The 14,053-nt window shown below is 42.0% G+C and overlaps 1 protein-coding gene across 4 annotated transcripts; it reads right to left on the reverse strand.

Annotated features, from left to right (window-relative positions):
• Positions 1 to 519: 519 nt before the first annotated feature.
• On the reverse strand, positions 520 to 13,751 carry galm (galactose mutarotase). 4 transcript variants are annotated; one of them, XM_085368977.1, is made up of 10 exons: positions 13,698 to 13,751; positions 12,603 to 12,789; positions 11,578 to 11,732; positions 10,417 to 10,530; positions 10,186 to 10,278; positions 8,490 to 8,571; positions 3,589 to 3,739; positions 3,299 to 3,473; positions 2,186 to 2,321; positions 608 to 668 (listed from the first exon to the last, which is right to left on the reverse strand). In XM_085368977.1, exons 2-10 carry the CDS (start codon positions 12,787 to 12,789, stop codon positions 655 to 657), a joined length of 1,107 nt encoding a protein of 368 aa, XP_085225103.1. In that variant the 5' UTR covers positions 13,698 to 13,751; the 3' UTR covers positions 608 to 654. The 4 variants fall into 4 exon arrangements, with proteins under 4 accessions (XP_085225105.1, XP_085225103.1, XP_085225104.1 ...); XM_085368978.1 differs by lacking the exon at positions 13,698 to 13,751 and adding an exon at positions 13,627 to 13,688; XM_085368976.1 differs by lacking the exon at positions 13,698 to 13,751 and having other exon boundaries at positions 12,603 to 13,197.
• Between the last annotated feature and the right edge of the window lie 302 nt (positions 13,752 to 14,053).

Raw genomic sequence — 14,053 nt, forward strand, 5'->3', positions numbered from 1 at the left:
GGTGCTGATTTCTGTCATTATGCAAATGTGCCGTTTACTGTTTGTACGTTTATACGGTTGGAAACCTGCAGTCAGCTGAGACCGAAGAAGTCACCTGGATGAGTGATGAAATGTTTCTCTCACTGAAAACTCTACATTCAGATGAACAGAATCAACCTTTCTGGGATTTCCTTACCTGGATGATTGAGCATGCATTAATACATCTATACAGAACGGGACCAGCCTACCAGTGGATTTAAACGCAGGACCTTCTTGGTGCGAGGTGACAGCAGTAACCAGCCACGATGCCAGCCTCTTCAGAGAACACATTGAAACAAAGCACCAGCACGAGAGAAATCGCTTGATCAATATTGTGTTTAATATGACAAGTATGGCACATCATCATAAATCAAATTATAACAGTTTGGTCATGTTGAACTATGAAGGTTTTTTCTTTATCTCATCAGTTCTGTGATGCTCAAACTAAAACAAGCTTAACAAAATATTGTAAAATGTTAACAAAAATTATATTCAAAATAAAAAAGCAGACTTTTAGGAAATGAAACAATCTGCTGCAAACGATGAAATTTTCTTCTTTTCTGTCTGTCAGATCAGACAGTTGTGAAGGTGTAGCGAGTTATGTGATGGTAGTTCTCTCCAGGACGCAGAAGGCAGTCAGGAAATGAAGGCTGAATACACACACACACACACACACACACACACACACACACACACACACTCTATTTTAATTCTCATTAGTCTGTTTAACCAAACAAACAACCAAACAGCAACGAGGAAACTTGTTTTCACTGCTGTTCAGTAAGCAGTTAATGAGTGTTTGCATACTGTTTGATTTGGGGTATTGGCCAGGGTTTGATGGACTGGTGGGGTAATGTGTAGAAGTGCAACCACAGCCATCAGAGATGTGCTCAGTCAGTATGAGAGATAGAAAGAATCAGTGGTGTGACAGAAGGCTCTGCAACTTCCTATAACACACCCCAAAGAATACTTTCCAGTGTTGTGGCAGCAGTCTTCACTTTGTCTTTGACCAGGTAATAAAAACAAAAACAAACAATGGTCACCATGTAGACATAAGCATATTGATTAAGGACAGACGGAATAAATCATGAAATTACAATCAGATATTACTCAGCTGTTGGTGAAATAAAAGCAGGAAATTAATTTCCAGGCAGGTCATTATACCAAATTGGCAGTTAGATAGGATATGATTAAACAAATAACCAGATCATGAACACACTGGTCGGGTGTTCAAGGTATCTGAGCTGCTAATGTCTAGCCCACCCTCAATGCCACCGTTGTTTCTTTTGTTTTGTTTTTTCAGCCAGTCAGTTTAAGCATCTGTGCACCTTCTGTCATCAATGGAGGTGCTCTTTGTCCATATGGGTACAGACCTCATTGAGCCATACAACTGTAGTGCACAGGGCTAATGTTATCATAGGGCTTTGGAGTTGACGTCACGCCGCATTGCATTGTGGGAGCGCAGCTCCATTTTCGGGGTCTACGAATCAAAACAAACACACTGTGTTGGAACGACGACGACAAGAAACATGCTTAAAAGCAGCTCAAAAGAAAACGGACGGTATAGAGACCGATTGCGTCCAGAGGCGAAGCAGCGGTACTTGGAAAAAAATAGAGTGCATCGCAAATCTGGACCCATATGAAATACGGCAGAGGAGTAAAGACCCAGACGACCTCCCGCCACTGTCCTACCCCGATATCTTCACGTATCTTGTTTGTGGAGTAAGCGCTTACACAGCGAACCAGTTTCGTAATTACAGGTCACTGGAGGCGCACATCCAATTTACAAATGGCTGGGTGCAAGATTTGGCTATTTTCAAGCCGCCAAACTCTGAGTACGTCGTCAAAGGAAGTCAGCTGGAGTGCACCGAGTGAAATAGCCATTTTCCACCCCCCACCATAATTAATGTTACACATTTATCATTTAACTGCTAAAATATCGTTATCATATTATATGCCCATAATTGTAAAGTACATGCAAATTAACACATTGATAATCGGGTAAATTATTAACGCCAATTTGTGTCCTCCCTGTCTCATTTCATTTATTGTCTTTACATCAACCAATCAAGTCACTCCATTCGATGTTTGATCGCAATTTCTATAACTTCCGAGACGATGATATTATTCAGCTATAAAGTGTGATGTGAACATATTTAGAACTTACCGGAATGAAAATGTCTTGAGCACACCAACTGATATCTGGAGACGTAACAGAACTTGATATCAGCTCGTCTCACGGCTGCTATCCAGGCTAGACGCCTTCGTTTGGTAATATCCGATACATGAGCTCCTTCATGTTGCTTCCAGGTTGGGAAAGCATAAAAAGACAATCCAAACTTATTCCCGTGCCGGTCGTAAGATCGAACATTGCAGCCGACCGCACAGCAAGTACGAACCATGGCTATGCTTTCGCTCCTTACTTAGACCCCCAAAATGGCGGATCGGGCCAAAATCCTTTCCACGCCCACCCCTGTGACATCACGCTCCAAAGCCCTATTATCAATATCCCAAAGTAATGCAACCTCACAACATTTCTGCAGAGGGAGTTACATGGACACTATTTCAGGTTATCCTCAGAGCTGGAATCCCAAAGGAGATTCTGAGCAGACTAATGGTTAATTACGTCTGTTTGGATGACTGTTTGTCAGTACCACACATACGGTCTGGTCGAGTTCTGAGGAAGACTTTGAAAGATCATACATGACAATGGATGCAATCAGGGAAAAGTGACTATATGTATGGACTGTGATACTTATGAGCTTGTCTTCTCTGACAGAGGTGTAGCAACACAGATTTCAACCTCCTAAAAGTTTGGAGAGGCAAAGCCCGTTTCTCCGAGGAGCCTGCTGAATGACTTTGGTATCTGATAAGTTGGGGCCTCAGGTGCCAGATTGCCAATCACACTTTGCTCATTTGTGATGACCAACTTATACCATCCAAGAGAGCATATGTTTGCATGCCACAACAGCATTTTGCTGTCTACCCTACCAGGAGGCATAAACCTAGATAATATATATACCTATAGACTTGCCAAAGTGTGACAATGCATTCAAGAGTTTAGAAGTCAATGAAAAGTAGGCGTGAAGGAATTAAAAACTATTCTGGAGATGGGAGCAATCAAAGAGTCTCAGACAGATGAGTCTCTAGAGAGCTCTGCAGATTAACGTGAAGGATATGTTACATGCCTATCCATGTAAGGCCAGGAAGTGAACTTGACCGAAGGCTAACTTCCATCTACAAGAGAAAAAACACAACACTGAGTTTCTATTCATCATACCTGGTTAACAGCATCAGGCCAGTTCTGCGTCTCCAGACAGAAGGAGCTGTGCTTCCTGTACCTACAACCACACTTTCCTGCAATGGAGCCATCCAGGAAGTTGGCAGTGTAGAACTGGACTCCTGGCTGGTTAGTAGAAACCTCTAAGACACGCCCACTTGCTGGGTGACAGACTCTTTAAAATGAATAAATAAATAAACAATTAAGATGAGACTCATTTGTCCTCCTTAACTTCAGTGGATGTCACATGTGTCTACAGTATGTTTTAGAAAATGACTTCTGTGTCAAACCTGGCAGCGCGTTTCTCTGTCCATGGACCTCCGGGTGATGACAAACAGAAGTTGTGGTCAAACCCTGGGCCTTGAAGTTCCTTCAGACGAGGGCCAATGAGAACTGGTTCTCTGAGGTCAAAGGGTGTGTCTTTCACCTCTCTGATCTCTCCTGTTAGTATTTAGCGAATTAATTCATGACTTCGTATCAGGAATGTTAATTAATGTCACACAATCGATTCTATAAAGGTGAATTATTGCAGTTACGAGTTATTTACTGGAGCATTAAGATATATTAAATGACAAAAAGTCCATAAGTAACATGTTTAGCAAACTAAATCATTTGCTGTACCTAGTACTTAGCTGCATCTCGCACTACAGGCACGTTCCTCTGCTTTATCACCATTGTCCAGTGGTTTCCATCAGGAGCTTGTCTGTATCTGAAAATCCCACAGGATCTTAGCTTCGTCATTCTCATCCCCACAGTGACCTCTGGGAGGTTTCTGAATTACTGTGATAGAACGCCAGCCATACAACAAGTCCAAGAGCCAATCAAAGGCCTCCAAACATTATGTGGCCTTCACATGAGCTCACGAACGGTGGGTTTGGTTTATATAGTTAAGCACCTGCATACTAAAGAGGAAAATAACTAGAATTTGTCATTTCTGGAGAGACTGCAGTGGGATTGTAAAAATTCAAACTTGCATGTACCAGATGGGTCAGTTGTGAGAGTGCCACAAACATGGAGAGCCACACTATGGTGAGACACAGACGAAACCATCCACAAATGAAACTCAAATGAGGGAGGCAGGACATCAGAAAAGACCCACTTTTCTCTCTGTCAGTCTGTGAGAGCAGCGCTGCACCAAAATAGCTTGTTGCTGTAGACTGAACAAAAGTGTACCTAACAAAGAGGCACAGTGTTCTTTTACTGTCAGTAACATTCAGCACATAGCTCTATGCTGAACTGAGGTCAGGAGAGCGAGTTCAAAACTGATGTCTTTTTCTTTCTTTCCAAAACTGGTTGGAAAAATTAAACAGGGAGTAAACGGGAGCAGAGGATGACTGAACCAAATGGCTCCAGTTCAAAAGTTACACATCTCTGGGCTTTGAGGAAGGACTCGTTGAAAAAACGACACATGTAGCTACATCTTGAGGGTAAAATGATCACTGTAGGGTGAAAACTGTGGTCACAGCGGCAGGTTAAAGAGAAAGTTTTCAGCCGAGATTTTCTGCCTGTCTCACACTAAATCACAGGTGTTGAACTCCAGTTATGGGCTCAAAATGTGGTCGTAAATATTTTGTACTTGTAAATCAGGATTTGTATGTGTAAAAATAATTTGTGTGTGCGTAAAAAAGATTTGTGCATGGACTTAGCCAAAAAAAACCCTGCAAGTGACAAGTTCGAATTTTGACCCCTATTTTTCTTCCTTTCATCTGATTGGTCAATGTCATGTCAATCACAAATGTAACAATCCAATCAGAGAACAGCTGGGTTTGGCTGCCGGAGGGGCGCTTTTTTGAACTGCAGGTCCTTGAAGGGTGATACAGTTTGGAGGATCTCTATATAAATATCCGATAGCAGCTAGGTCCCCTAACTTTCAGCAGCTGTTGAAAGGAAAAAGTTGTGCTATATCAGTGGTTAGAAATACCATTAATACTTTAGGATTAGTTTAACACAAAGTCAGGGCTGACCCAGGACCATTGCTGTGAGTCACAGTGCGCAGCATAAAGGTCCTTTCACATCGGACGCAGGATGTGCTGCTAATGCTAACTGCTAACTAAAAGCAAAGGATCCAGAATTTGTTGCTGGCTGCTGAGCTCTGTGGGTTTTTGCAGCAGCTCTACCTGTACTAGATGCACCTGCTCCTTGTCGTTTCTATCTCTGACTTTATGTCCTCTACAAGAGTTTGGTTTTTTTTGCTGGTTCTTCAAATGTTCAATAAAAACATGTATGCTAATTCATAACGAAGAAAGCTTTGTAATGAAGACTGTCATTTCCAAAACACTGCCCGCCCCCACCCCGCGGTCCGCAGCGCTGTTGAAAAGGCTGTGGAAGTCCCTGTATTAAACACGTAGACCTGTGACACAAAAATCACCACACTCGGACGACCACAGACTGTTTGGTGATGAAGGAAAACGCTGGGTTGGCATGTAAAAGAGCATTTATTCCCTTCAAAGACCTGCAGTTCAAAAAAAGCGCCCCTCGACAGCCAAACCCATCTGTTCTCTGATTGGATTGTTACATTTGTGATTGACATGACATTGACCAATCAGATGAAAGGAAGAAAAATAGGGTCAAAATTCATACTTTTTTTTTTGGCTAAGTCCACACAAATCTTTTTTACGCACACACAAATTCTTTTTACACATACAAATCTTTTTTACGCACACACAAATTCTTTTTACACATACAAATCCTGATTTACAAGTACAAAATATTTATGACCACATTTTGAGCCCATATCCAGTCCTCGAGGGCTGCTGTCCTGAAACTTTTCCATGTGTCCCTGCTGCAACACACCTGCCACCTTCAGCATTCAGTCAAGTTCTACAGAGTCTCGCTAATGACTAGAGATGGCACGATACCACTTTTTTATGTCCGATACCGATATCATAAATTTGGATATCTGCCGATACCGATATGAATTCGATATAGTGTTTTTTGATCAATGGAACTGTTTTTTTAATATCTTGCTGCTTTTTGTATAAGTTCATACTCAAGTTTTAAAAAACAACAACAACAACAACACTAAAGCTATTCTGTTATACCTGTATGTAAAAAATACACTGCACCCAAAATATTTCATAGTTCAGCAAAACTGATCAATCTAATAAACTTAAACCTGCTCCATCCTCCCTATTCTGGTAACGAGTACTTAGCAGAAATATTAAGCAACCTAACTAATAGGGCTCTAAAACTCCCAGCAAAAAAAATAAAAAAATAGGGAACCACCCCCCACCCTCCACCTCATGATGCTTAATCGACATAATCAACTTTAATTTGATGCAGTGTGAAAAAAATGCACGGAAATCAATTATTTTTCAAGAAATATTAAATAGATTCAACATCTTTCTTCAACAAAATTGCAGACTGCACAGATGGTACCTTCCCAAAGGAAAAAATACTATAGCTTACTAGGGTATATTAGACTTAACAGTTACTATATACAGTAATGGACTTCTATACATTTTAGATCAGATGAAAACTTTGGGTGTAAGATTCGGATTATTTATTAAAAGCTCGACATTTTAAATGAGAATAAGAAAGAAAAGTATGTCTTTGTGCCCCCTTTTCCCTGTTCATGCCCTATCGGCCCCCCTGGCTAAACTTTGCTAGATCCGCCCCTGCACAGTTACCAGCCGTCAGCTACGTAGAAAAAGATCCTGGTGTAGAAAGTAATATTAAATACATGCTAACAACAGCTGATCAAGCTTAAACGTGCTGCTGTTGTTCAGCCGCTGGTTTCCTCTTTCTGGTGCAAAGTGGGCCAAAAACAAAGAAGAGAGACGGAGTCGCGACAGAAACGCCGATCAGCTGATCATTAAGCAGTTTCATGATTGAAGTAGCAGCCGGAGAGAGAGGCAGTCGCTCCATATATCGCTTGTTAAGCTTAACGTGGGAATGCTTTGCAAACACTCAGAGATGAACTTACACACTTGCTTTACTTCTCTCTGGGATAACTTTGTCGGAGATGAAATGCCGGTTTGGTAGCGAGGCTACAAATACTCACAGCCGCTCTATCACGTGATGCACACTGCTGCGACGTGCTACAGTTATGAGGCGAGTTACGCCATGTTGCAAGTTTTGAAGTTTTGTGAGGTGCTTTTCTGATATTTAATGGATTGGATTACATTTTTTATTTCTCTCCGATATCCGATCCAGTAATTTACGTCGGACCGATACCGATACGTAATATCGATCGGTCCATCTCTACTAATGACCTACTTGTATTCAAGTGTGTTGCAGCAGGGACACGTGGAAAAGTTTCAGGAGGACTGGAGTTTGACACGCCTCCCACTAATAAAAACACATACTGGAATCATTGCTTTACAACAATCCCACTAGAAAAAGAAGTTGCTGATATCCTGAAATCCTGTAAATGGCTGGACAGAGCTGAAAGCTGACAGTATAGAGAACAACCCTGGAGGCACAGGAACAAGCCCTTTCCCCCAAATCAGCAGAGGCTGGGATCTACCACAGGAAAGACCCCAGATACTGTGCAAAGATGTCCCTGAGTCGAGCACGTAACAGCACATAATGTACATTTCAAATTCCTTTAATTTTAAATATGTTTATATTGTCTATCCTGTAAAATAGTCAGATGTCTATTCATATTAATGTACAGAATTCACCTGCTTGCTGCTACTACTGCACATTCACCCAATGTGTGTATATATATATATATATATATATATATATATATATATATATATATAAAAAATGTTCTTCCTCTACCCCCCCCCCCCCCCCCCCCCATTTTTGCACATGTAGAGGAGCGTGTCAGGTTACTTTTCACTGTGTGTTATACTTGTATAACTATGCATGTGACAAATAAAGAACCTTCAACCTTGAACCAGGGAGCGAGATGCTAACGGGCAGGGCATACGTGGAACGCCAGGAGAACATGAGAAGCTCAAGGACTGAGAGGGGAGCTAAAGAGTCAAATGGATATGTACTTTAACTGATTATAAAGTCTGCAGTCTTGTTCCCGAGACAGTGTAACTGAAGTGATTTGAAGCACCAAACTGTCAGAGACTACCAATATGCTTGTATGCTTTTGACAGATTGATTAATTCTATTTGCTTATTTAATGAGAATTTTCCTATTATATCATTCAGTTTTATATTTGACATCTGTTAAATAAACCACTTCATTCCATTGACTTTTGCAGTTAAAGAGGATTGAAGTAAATCTTTACCTGTAGGAATTGATGTGTCATCCACAGGCAGGTACGACTGTGCAGTGATGGACACCTGATGGTCGTAGATATCTGCTACACCCTGGAGCACAGATAAGATTTTTCAGATCATCTGTCATCCTCTCCATACATATAGCCACGTTACTCATCTTGATGTGAGGAGGAAGGGGTTGATCTGTCTGAGACTCAACCAACACTCACTAATACCAGAACATCCTGCCAAAATAGGCCTGCCTCCTCCTTTAACAGTTTACGAAATAAAATTGTGAAAAACTGACTGAGAGTATCAGTGTTTGATATCACGAGTTTAAGTTAATTTAGGGCAGAATGCTATTTTAGATTTCTCATTGGAATCACCTTTAAATCCATATAGTATGTAACAGGAAATGATGTCATCAGTAAACAGGAAGCTAGATGGGAGGTTGGGTTGTATTAAAGACGGAGCTCATATGTTTTCATTGTTATATCTGTACATCGTGAAGAAGTAAAAGTGATGGTGCCTCGTAGCAGATGTTGCAGTTTAACCTTTCCCCGTGTCGTTACTGTGGATATTGGACTTTTTAACCAACAGGACTCAGAAAGTTCGGGTCAACGACTCTCTTTCCGGTCTCCGTTCCACCTCCACTGTTCTCCTGTCACTGCTGTCAGGCACTCACAAACACCACGGGCCCGCTGTGCAGGAGTTTGTAGGGTGGTGTGACGGCTCCAAACTCGAACTGAACGTGAGCAAAACCAAAGACATGGACTGGCTGCTTCAGTCACCACCACCATCCATGGGAAGCCAGTGGAGGTGGTTGAGGAGTACAAATACCTGGGAACCATCTTTGACAACCTCCTGAGATTCTCTGCTAACACAGAGGAGATTCTCAGGAGGTGCCACCAACGGCTACACCTCCTCAGGAAACTCAACTCCTTTGGAGTCAGCACAGCCATGATGACTTTTTCCTACGCCTTCCTGGAAAGCATCATGACCTTCTCCATCAGCTGCTGGTTCCACTCCCTCAGCCTTCATACAGGAACAGACTGCAGCACACTGCATCAGTGTGCTCTACAGTCATTGGCCTGTCAGAACTCTGGCTCAGGTTTTCAGCAACAGGCCCTCAGACAGGCAGCCTGATCATCAACGACCCCTCTCACATTCTTCACCCCGCATTTCAGTGGCTGCCCTCTGGGCGACGCCTCCGCTGAGGAGCGCCACCTTTGTCCCCTTAAGCAGCTCTGCTTTCTAACTCCAATAAGACCATTTCCCACACCAGAAACATAAACTACTCTACACTCTTTTTATACTGCCCACACTTTATTCACTTACAGTTATTTATTCAGTCACTTTAATTTAACAGCTTTGTAATTTTAAAACTGTGTATATTCTGTGTATTTATTATCTCACTCTTATTGCCTGCTTATGCCCTGTCCTTAGCTTCAACGTCATGCTGCTCTGTTGTATCTTAACTGCCCCTTGGGGATAAATAAAGTCTCTGATTCTGATTGTGTTACTGTCGTTACACCTGTGGACCAAGAATCAGAGTGTGGATGTGGGGAAGGAGTTTAGAGGACTGCCCGTTCATAGCAGAGGCAACACACTGAAACCACACTTCCTAGTGGGCAAAATATTGTTTTGTAAGCCAGGAGACTAGCAGTGCCAACCACACAAACACCACTGTGCAGAGGCACCCAGAAACGTGTCCATGTCACTTACCTGTCCGGCCAGGTTGAAGTAGGAATGGTTGGTGAGGTTGATGGGGGTAGTTTTGTTAGCCTGTGCTTGGTATTCAACAGTTAGTTCTTCCCCCTGAGCAAACAAGTTCAAACTCAATATCTGTGCTGGCAAAACAAATGTCTGAGTATCACTAAACAGCAACGTCAAATTAGCTCTGCCAAAAGGAAATTTGGGATGCAGTAGTATGAATTCATAACCAGATGTGTCTACCTGCAGTGTGTAGGAGACAGAGACCTGAACTTCACCAGGATAACCCTGGTCTCCATCTGGACTGGTAAGACTCAGCTGCACACCACCTTCCACTGCTGCAGCAAGCCAGATAGCCTGCAGAAGCAAACACACATGAATCGTGGAGTACACAGGATACATAAAGTGCAGCTTACAGAGCTCAGTAAAATTCAATCTACAGCTGCCAACAAGTAGGTGTTGTGAAGTGATGGGTGTATATTTCACTCTGTGAGACCAACCCTGCTGTTTTTGATGTGTGAGGGTTTTCCTGTGGCGTGGATTGCACATGTAAAAAAGGGCAGTGTGTCCAGTCTTCTTTTCAGCCATTCTTTCATTTGTTCAAATTACAGGTGGAGCCAGAAGGAACTCATCAACATGAAGAACAGAATCGGCAATGCCAAAAGCCTAAGAAGAGCTCTGTACAGTAGTTTAGTGTTAAAAGCCTGTGTCGGTCATTTTAGTCTAAACCCAGAGAAGGAAGCCCCTTAAAAAACAAAACTAGTTGAAGAATTATGGCAGGACTTCTTTGAGCAGTCTTGTAGGATTGGGGTCTAAAAGACATGAGAATTTGTGAAGAAGTTCATGAAGTCATTACTAGTTAACGTTAAAGGGATGGTTGGCTCAACAGAGCTCTGACTGTTTGTCAGCCTGGCTACAGAGCTGCAGAGAAACCTTCTTATTTTCTTCAATCAGTGATGAATAGTAAGATGTTCTGGCTTTACGGAGGGCTTTCCTATAAAGCAACAAACTATTTCTCCAAATGATGATGATCTTCTACATTTGTGACACACCATTTCCTCTCCAGCCTACGAGTCATCTGCTTTAGGCTACATGTTTTACAATTATACCACGGAGTCCAGTACTTCTGATTTAAGGGTTTTTTCACAGGAGCTACAGTATCCAGAGTCGTACGGAGTAAAGCTTAAAATTGTTAGCAGGATAATTGATGCCTGTGGGAGTCGTGTTCAGGTAGCTGCTCTGCACTGTGTGCACAAATTGTCACACATTACAAATAATGGTCAAACACTTAGCTGTGATTGGTGAAACATGTACACAGAGGGAAAACACATCATTTATACAGTTTTCCACAAATTGTGCTCCATGTTAAGATTGGAGCACAAACTAATATTAACCAGACCTCACCTTGTTGAAGCCTCGCAGGCCTCCATGCAGCGCATTTGGTCCATTGTTAAGATCCAGCTGGTACTCCTTTCCCTCAAGGACAAAACGTCCCTTTGCAATCCTGTTTGCCACACGGCCCACCACAGCGCCCAGGTACCGCTTATCTGATACATAACCTGACAACAAAGCATAATACTTCTTATTGATATATGGAAGCTGGATATTGTAGTGGTAAGACTACACACTTTTGGGGCGGGAGTCACAAGTTCGATTCCCACCCAGTACTGAAAATTCCTGAAGAACTTGATTCTGTACTGGACTCAGCCGTGAAAACTGGGGACCAGAATAAGGACCAGACTGGTGCACTCTTGCCTATTTCATGCAGACGTGTTAGCTGGATCTGTGATGAGAGGTGCAGCGATGTGCAGCATGCAATGTTGAAAAAAAACTGGAGTCCTCGAAATCAAGACAAGTGATGATGTTTCAGCTTTCGTATATTTATAGAGAAGACTTATAATGGCCGCTATTTTCTTTGTGAATCTTTGTTACATGGCAGTTTATTACAAGTACCATTAGTGTTAAAAGAGACAAAGGAAAAACTAAACACTTGACACACTGGAAAGTGGCAGTGAGACAGAGCTGCAGGCCGTACTGCTAGTGACACAATAAGTATCAGGAATATAATGTGCACGTTTCTGAAAAACACTGCTGGGCGTTGTAAGAGGTTAAGATCAGTGAGCGCATCACCAATCCAATATATTAGTGACAATCATCTCTTTACTAAACAAATAATGGGTGTTTCCAGGGGTGGGAAAAGACACAGAAAGTCTACTGCATGAGCTTCACTTTAGCCGTCGCCTGATGTTCAGATTCATGTGAAGCAAAAAACAACCCACGATCACGTCTGCCTGCACTAGAGAACCTGAACAACAGACATCACTTTCAGGAGTTTGTGCTTAAATTAACCACTTTAATCATCTCATTGCTTTTTATACAATTAAACCGGTTTATGTGCAGATAACAACACAAGTTACTTTCCCTCCTACCTTCCAGGTTATCATAGCCAAGGACTACATCCTCCATTTGTCCATCGTTCCCTCTGTAGCTCACTGATCTGATAATGGCACCTAAGGTTAGGACTTCCACCTTCACCTGAGGAGACTGGACAACCCACAGGTCCACGGTGCCCTGGCCAGGCCACTCTCCCCATGGATGATGGCTTACCTGAGTCATCTTGGAACGAGCACAGGAACAGAACATAAGCTTAAAATAATGGTTAAAATGTTACTTCACATTTAACTCAAATAAGTTTGGTCAGCTCTTACATTCCCACAGGCTCAATATATCTTGTTCTAGCTCACAGTAGAGTCAGCAGTTTGTACAGAGGCTACGAACATCTGTGTGAAGCCTATTAATGCTCACTGGACTGTGCGCAAAAGAGTCAAAATACCAGCTTACAGTATTCCCACGTGTCTCTTACATACACACCAACACAGATAGTAAAACCGGTGTTGAGCCAAAAAGTGACTGTCTGCAAAAAACTGATTTCCGGTATTTACCAAAAACGGATTGTTCGTATTTAAAGTGCTATAAGTAACGTGTTGGGCTATAATATGTGAAACATATGTCAACTGCATCCCTCATGGATGACATAAAGTCTGGAGCCACAACAACATTCGTGTAACAGTAACAGCAGTGACTTTTATATAACCTTTATTTCTGCAGTAAAAAAACTAATCTCATTAACATTAACAATGTCTTTTGTAAGAGCAGCGCTGGCAGCAAATATTACGATAGTTCTGTAAAAGTATTTGAAGTGGGGATAAAGGAGCGGATTGGTTATAAAGTACAATAACACAGAGTTGTAAAGACACTTGACAAACAGATCATTTTTAATTCTACATGTAACCTCTTTGTAAACGCTGTTTACCGAAGTCTATTTACCAACATACGTGATGATATTACACGTGAAAAATACACGGAAACATTGGAAATCAGTTTTTGGCAGACAATCGCGTTCTGGCACAACAAGTTTGCTCAGTTTAGCGTATACAGGATATGACGCTCAACCTCTCTTTACAGTCAGCAGTTATTCAGCACGACACGCTCCGAGCAGCAGCAGTACACCCGCGCGTTCTTACCTTGAATACTTCACGCACTCATTACTAGACTTTGGACCTGGTCGTGTTTTCCTGCTTCCGTTACTGATGACGCAGACGCGCAATGGGTGACGTCAAAGCTACTGGGCACGCCCACGTGGCGGGCAAAAACTATGTTTTTTAGTATAATATAGATTTTTTTTAACGCGTGCACGTAAACAGTCGCTCATTAATGGCGTGTATATAACAGAAGAAGTATTACTGAGAAGACTGAAAAGCTAGTCTCTGTGTCGACTTTACTCACAAACTGCCTGTAATATCAGTTCCAGCTGATATGTTTGTTAATAACACAGCTGATGCCCACAAAATGTAAGAAAAAAAACAGGACTAACGTAGCA

Source organism: Diplotaxodon limnothrissa, linkage group LG13 (assembly GCF_057381915.1).
Source record: "Diplotaxodon limnothrissa isolate DT_005_m linkage group LG13, D_limnothrissa_male_GT1.1, whole genome shotgun sequence".
Classification (NCBI taxonomy): domain Eukaryota; kingdom Metazoa; phylum Chordata; class Actinopteri; order Cichliformes; family Cichlidae; genus Diplotaxodon; species Diplotaxodon limnothrissa.